Source organism: Atta colombica, unplaced genomic scaffold (assembly GCF_001594045.1).
Source record: "Atta colombica isolate Treedump-2 unplaced genomic scaffold, Acol1.0 scaffold158, whole genome shotgun sequence".
In the NCBI taxonomy this organism is placed as follows: domain Eukaryota; kingdom Metazoa; phylum Arthropoda; class Insecta; order Hymenoptera; family Formicidae; genus Atta; species Atta colombica.
Window position 1 is genome coordinate 42,346 of NW_017259248.1, and position 7,175 is coordinate 49,520.

Consider the following 7,175-nt stretch of genomic DNA (forward strand, 5'->3'; position numbering starts at 1 on the left):
ACTACTTATGTCCTATACTTAATTTAATTCTCATCTGCATGCCGTAATACTTGCTCGCATGTATTCACATTGATTATATTTATTCCCATCATATTTTTTTTTTTAAATTCTTTTAATTCTATAGATATTATTTATGTTTTAATACTTATATTATATTGTTGTATTTATGTTTTAGTATTTTATTATTATGTTTTTCTGGAGTTACTATAATCAGAGTCGAGACATGAGCGATTCACCCGCGGAATTGGTCAGCGTCATGTTTGGGATTTTGCGATGTGTTAGTGAAAACGTGAGTTTGTGTAAGTATGTGCGAATTGTGTTAACGATGTCCGAGCAATAGTGATCTTTTTGATCTCATGCTTCGGATCTTATTGTAATAACTCTACATTTTTCGGTCCAGCAGCATCAAATGTTTTTATATAAAAATTTTTTTATTTAAATTTTTTAATTTAAGTTTGTTCTCTTAATTCTCTGTGATAACTCTTTGGTTGAAAAGAATATAGAAATAACGCAATTTGGATTTCATTTTTTAATTTTACGTACAACAAAGTTTTATGTGTTCAAGGTTCATACATGATTTGGATTGAGCGAGGTAACATTTTTAAAGGTTTTTAAAGATTATGTATAATTTAGCGCTAATTATTGATGTCAGAACTTTGATGTACCTGATATGTATTGTATTATTTAAATTAAGTATAATTTTTATTTATGAAATTTTAACTTGACAAATATACAGATATACTATTTTTTAAAAATTAAATATCATTTAAATTGTAATTCTTAATCAAGTTCATATATGATTTGGATTGAGTGAGATAACAATTTTTAAAGATTATAATTTAGCGATTATTGATATTAAATCTTTTATATTCCTAATACATGTCATTCAAATTAAATAGAATTTTTATTTATGGGATTTTAATAGATAAATAAAATAGAAATAAGTATCATTTAGTATCATTATTCATCATATATTTTAATTTAATAAAATTTTTTTTGCAGAGCATCCATCCACAGCACTTTTTTACTATTTTTTGAAATGGATTTTGTATTGTTTAATGTGTTCTTATAAACAGTATACGAATTAATCAAGTTTAGTACATATTTTTTTCTGAAGAACCGAAGAATACGCACTCTTAACGCCTTTTTTTATCCCTTTTTAAAAGGTAAATTTTATACTGATAGTATTAACAGCAATTTGTAATGATAAGTAACTGATAAGCTGTACGATAAACTCAACAGTGTGCATAAAACAAATAAACAGTTTCAAATCAAAATCACACAGTCGACATTAGTGTTATCACATTGATGCGAACATCATGTACATATTATGTACGGATTTAAAGCTTTATTGTCACAAAGTTTACCTTTACTTCACGGATCGCATTAGTAGTAACAAACTTGGTAACGCTGTAGTGCACAATTAATATATATATATATAGCGGATATGATATCAACTTCATACCTAGAATCAACTTAGAATCCATCTCGGTGTAAAGAAACAAATGTGATAATAATAAAAAATCAGTCTTTACATTCTGAATTTCTCCCTTATCATTCGTTGCCAAGTCGTCTGTATGTACTCGACTTCCCGAGTCATTGACAATCTCATACATTTGTTAATATTCTATATACTAAGAATATAACATAAATAATCCACAATTCATTGCACTAATATTGCATATGATTCGAAATCGCTGTAATGACAATTTATTTTATTTGCAATTTTAACTCCAAAGTCGAACCTTTTTAATGGACAAAATGATTTACATGTATTTATCATATGACCGAAGAAATCTGAAAATCTAAAATAGTCTCTTTTTGGGAGCTCAATCTCGAGATCTCGGTATCGGCTGCACTAATTTTATTTGGAAAATTTTTAATGGTCACAATCGAAACATATCAATGATATTACATAATAAAAGTGATTTTAGATTTTTAATTGCGGCTTTGATTTCTGAGTAATTTTAATTTAAAATTAATTTAAAATTAATAATCAAAATTCCAGATAAAACTGGTAGCGTTATAAATTTGGCAACACGAACATATACGCAATGCATATACGCTCATGCGTCAAGCGGTTAAGCGATCCGTTTTATATTTTTATGTACTTGGCGTCGCGACGCTACCGCTTAATTAAAGTACAGTTACTGAAAAATGAATAGTTTAACAGATAAAAATATTTTTTAGTTCTGTTAGAATCAAAATAGCAATTTTCAAATAATAACGCTAGAGTAAGATCTGTCTATTTTTATGATTTTTCTTAAGGAACCTTTGATAGATATCTTGATCATAATTATGATTAAGCAAAAAAATAGGTTTGCAGAGGCTATTTGTTTCATTTTTGTAGAAAATAGAAGAATATTAATTTCGGTCTCGAAACGCTTTATTTGCCATTATAATGAATTAGGCATTAATTAATTAATTAATTAGTTCGAAAGTCTCAGTTGTCTCAGTTGTCTCAATAGAAGAGTTGATCAGTTGTTTATACACTATTCTTTTTTTTCTTGTTCGTTGCACGCATATGTTTTTCATATAGCAGAAGCCGGAGCGTCAACAATGGGGAAATGACAGGGAATTTCTGTTATCCTGTATCGCCATGTCGGTCGGTCTCGGTAATATATGGCGATTTCCGTTCACGGCCTACGAGAACGGTGGCGGCGCCTTTCTGATACCGTACATCATCATTTTAATCGTCGTAGGAAAACCGTTTTACTTGCTGGAGATGATCTTAGGACAATTCTCTAGCCAATCATCCTTGAAGATCTGGGACCTTGCGCCGGCATTTAGAGGTGCGATTATATTCGGTATCCAAGTGCATCCTTTTTTCTCAGTCTCTCACTGGGCTTCAATTTTATTATAGTATTCATGAGATGTATAGAAAATTGTAAAATATAATATTATAGTACAAGAATAAAATTAAATAATTGTAGGCATTGGCATCGCGCAATGTATAACATTGCTGGCACTGACATCCTATTACTGCTCACTGATGGCGTTGACTTTGTTCTACCTCATCGCTAGCTTCCAAACGGAATTACCGTGGGGAAGATGCTGGGAGGAATGGGGCGAATTCTGCGTAGACTCTTTACGCAGCAATTACAGCTCTAGGATTGAGAACATCAGTTATTCCAGCTCTGCTGAGCTGTATTTCTAGTAAATTACTTACAAAGGACTTGTCAAACTGCTCGAAACAGATTCGATTCTCTTTGAAATGTTGGTAAATACAAAAATCTAAGATACATATTTTTTTATGTCGGCCTAGTCTTAGATTTAAAGGGTAAAATAACTTCTCAAAATGAATGGGTATGAGGGTATTTTAAAAATATTAGATTTTTAAAAAATTTTAATACACAGTTATAAAATATATTCATATATAAAATCGTAGATGTTTTGTCTAAAACATTTTTCTGTACATTTCACCGTTTCGTTATTAATATAATCCAATAAAAAAAATGCGGCGAGTAGAGTCAACATTTTTTAATATTGTAGATTCAAGATTGTTGAATCCAAATCCGCTAGTGAAAGATGCCCATCACATCAGATTTTTGACATAAATCAAGTAATTTGAAAAATAGACAGATTTGTCAAAAAAGGAATGTCATTTCTTCAAAAGGATTCTCCATAATGGATCCGCCATTTTGAATTTCTATATTTTAAGTTTATCAGATTCAATATCAGTGACCTTTAGAAAATCTAAGATATTTTTTTGATACAAATCTATCTATTATATTTTCTAGGTTCAATCTGCTAATTTGGATCCACCATTTTATATTTCAGAAAACATTCATAACTCAATAAAAAAAAAATCGCACAGTAAAAAATTCGTTTTAAAGATGAAGATTCGCTTTTTTTTAGAGTGACGCTAATGAAATTGCAAAATAAAATTTCATTTTGCCACAAACAAATGGTAAATATAGCAAAAAACGCTATTTTTAACTTATATTACTCGATTTATCTCAAAAACTTAACGTGATGGGCATATTTCGATAACAAATTTAGCGACTTTGAATCTGTTAAGAAATGTGGGTCACCGTAGGAAAAATGATCAAATTTTGTCGAATTGATAGGAATTAAATATAAGCATTAGCTTTGAGAGACTGTTTCATACATTAAATCTGATTGGGACGATATAAAAAGATATATGTCTCTTAGATTTTTGTGTCTAACAATATATTTTAAGGAAAATCGGTTTCGAACAGTTGTTTCAGATCCTTTGTTAGATATAATAGCAAAATTAGCTATTTCCAATTTTTTATCTAAAGTGTCCCGAAATGGATCAGATGACTTTCCGTGAATAAAATTTTAAAGAATCAAATGAACAATAAAACTATATTCATTTCAGAGAATTCCTTTAATAAAATTTAAGTTGAAACTAACATAAATCATAAAAATATAATATACTGCAATTATTTATTATATGTAACTATTGTACATAAGTACATACACATTAGACTGTCAAGAAAAAAAAATTTGTTTTGATCTCAGCTCAAAATCTTTCATTTCATGTCAAAAGAATCTAACCCTAAATTTTTATCAAGAGATATTAAGATTTAGAGCTCGCTACTAAATTTTTAAATCAAAGTTTCGATTTTCTTTAATATATGTTTGATGCAAAAATGTTTTTTGGTCACTGAACACGATAATTCATTTAGTTCTAATATGTAGATATATGTAGAGCTAAATGTAGTGTCTATTATATACAAGGTCCTACACATCTGTCCATAAATGTCCGAGCAAATATCTCGCAACTGGTTGAAGTTACAAGAAAATTTAATAAGAGAAATTTGTACGACTTCGAATCAATTACAAAATGTACATAAAAATTTTTTTTCTGCTTTTGGTTTTATAATGGTTTTATCGAATTATGTAAGTTAACATAGATTTTTAAATGGATATCTATAATTTTTTTGCATATTTGCATAGTAGGAAGCATTTGCAATCAAAATTGTACGTAATACAAAATTGCTATTATACATCGTTTACGAAATAATCGACATCTTGAGTATCAAAGTAAATTGAATTCGGTAATTATTTAGTATGGTAGGTGACTATCCTCCAATGATTTTGACTTTGATATATGTTGTCAAGGTCATGCTCCCGAGTGACTTTGACCAAATTTTAACCGTCGTTCGTTATTCGTTAAAAAGTTGTTATCAAAAAAAGTTCATCAAAACAATGATGTGATTTTAAAGCAAAGAATTTGTGTTTGTAAAGCAGACATTCTCAGAAAAATAATCAAATGTATCATCACACACATCAGTTCATTGGACTAACTCTTGCAGAAAGGTAATTCATGTAATTTAATAACTTGGTAAAATTACATAAATGAAGAACAATGTTATTGTTTATAAAGCAGGAAATTTGCATTTCTGAAGTAAAATATTAGTATTTTTGAAACAGAAAATTTGTATAATTAAAAATTCTCTACTTTAATAAATATTTAATTACAACAATCAGGCTTCTGAGCTCATGAATCAATGGTTAACAAACAATCAAAAAGTCAAATTGGCGGAGAAGGAATTATTGTTGAAATCGATGAGGCAAAATTTAAACGTCGACAATATCATTGCAAACGATTCGTTAAGGGACAATGACTTTTCGGCGGAATAATACGCAACACAAAGAAAATGTTTGTCCTATCAATTGAATCCCATGATGAACAAACATTACTATCGCTCATCCGGAAATACATTACTCCTAGATCAATAATTCATACCGATTATTGGAAAGGATACAGTTAAATCGACTCGATATATCAACATAAAATAGGGAATCATTCACAACATTTTATTGATTCAGACAGACATTCATACTAAAAATATCGGACGTTTGTGGAGAGATATTCTCGGAATTATATATCTCGATATAATCATAAACAATCCCATTTCATCTATTACCTTGCAGAATTCAGAAAAGTGTTTGATACACATGAATGATTAGACACTTTTTTTAACGTAATGGCTAAAGATTCTACATATAAGCGTAGAAATTCGGACAAATTCTCTGCTCTAAAGACACAAAAATTATATAAGAAAATATTTTGCGCTGTTAAAGCAGAGAATTTGTTTTATCGGAGGGCAATCGTATCTAAAAGTTAGATTTTATTAATGAACTTTTTTGTTAGTAACTTTTTAAGAAACAATGAGCAACGACTAAATTTTGTCCAAGGTCACTCGGAGTCATGACCTTGACAACATATGTCCAAGTCATTGAAGGATAGTCTCCTATAGTAAATAATTAATTTGGATTCTAAGTAATTTTGAACGTGGTTCAAAATATCTAACAAAGAAAGAAAAAAACAAACAATGTTTTTTATGGAACACTTATTAATCCATAAATTGCTCGAAATTTTGAGTATCTTGTTCAATATTCAATATTTTATAATGTTCCTCATTGTTGACTGCAGCATTTCTATTGTAATGCCTTTAACAGCTCTAATGATTTTATGTCATAAATGTTATTTTTCAACAAGATGGGGCTCCACCACATCATACATGTGCTATAATCAATTTTTTAAATGATAGGTTTCCTAATTGTTGGATAGGTACTAATGGCCTTACACAATGGCCATTGCGAATTTAACACCTTGTGATTTTTTTCCTTTGGGAATATATTAAAGACATTGTCTACGCAACTGTTCCTGAAAATGAAGAAGATTCACTAGAGAGCTGTTGAATGCATTACAGTAAAAATGGTGCAGTCAACAATGAAAAACACTATAAAACGAGCTGAATTGTTGTATTGAACACGATGGTCAAAATTTCGAGCAATTTACGAGTTAATAAATGTTTTAAAAAACATTGTTTGTTTTCTTCTTCGACCTCTCTTTGATTTCCAACCACATTCAAAATTACTTAGAATTTATTATTTTGATACATAAGATGTTGATTATCTCGTAAACGATGCATAGTAGCACTTTTTTATTACATAATTTTATTACATAATTTTATTATATATAATTTTGATTGCAAATGTTCCCTATACATATATAAATTACATATATAAATATGCAAAAAAAATTATATATCCATTTAAAAAACCTATTAACTCGAAAAAGCCAAGTGTAGAGAAAAAAATTTTATATGTACTTTGTAGCTGATTCGGAGTCGTACTTTCTCTTATTAAACTTTCTTATAACTTCAACCAATTGCGAGATATTTATTTGGACATTT

At 29.1% G+C, this 7,175-nt stretch overlaps 1 protein-coding gene across 1 annotated transcript in view; it reads left to right on the forward strand.

The window, feature by feature from the left end:
* Positions 1-223: 223 nt before the first annotated feature.
* Positions 224-7,175, forward strand: part of LOC108685780 (sodium-dependent nutrient amino acid transporter 1-like) — a 109,902-nt gene continuing 102,950 nt past the window's right edge. Inside the window, exons 1-3 of the mRNA XM_018190749.1 lie at positions 224-289; positions 2,540-2,792; positions 2,934-3,156. Of these exons, the coding sequence (XP_018046238.1) occupies positions 224-289; positions 2,540-2,792; positions 2,934-3,156 (542 nt within the window). The remainder of the gene's footprint in view (positions 290-2,539; positions 2,793-2,933; positions 3,157-7,175) is intronic.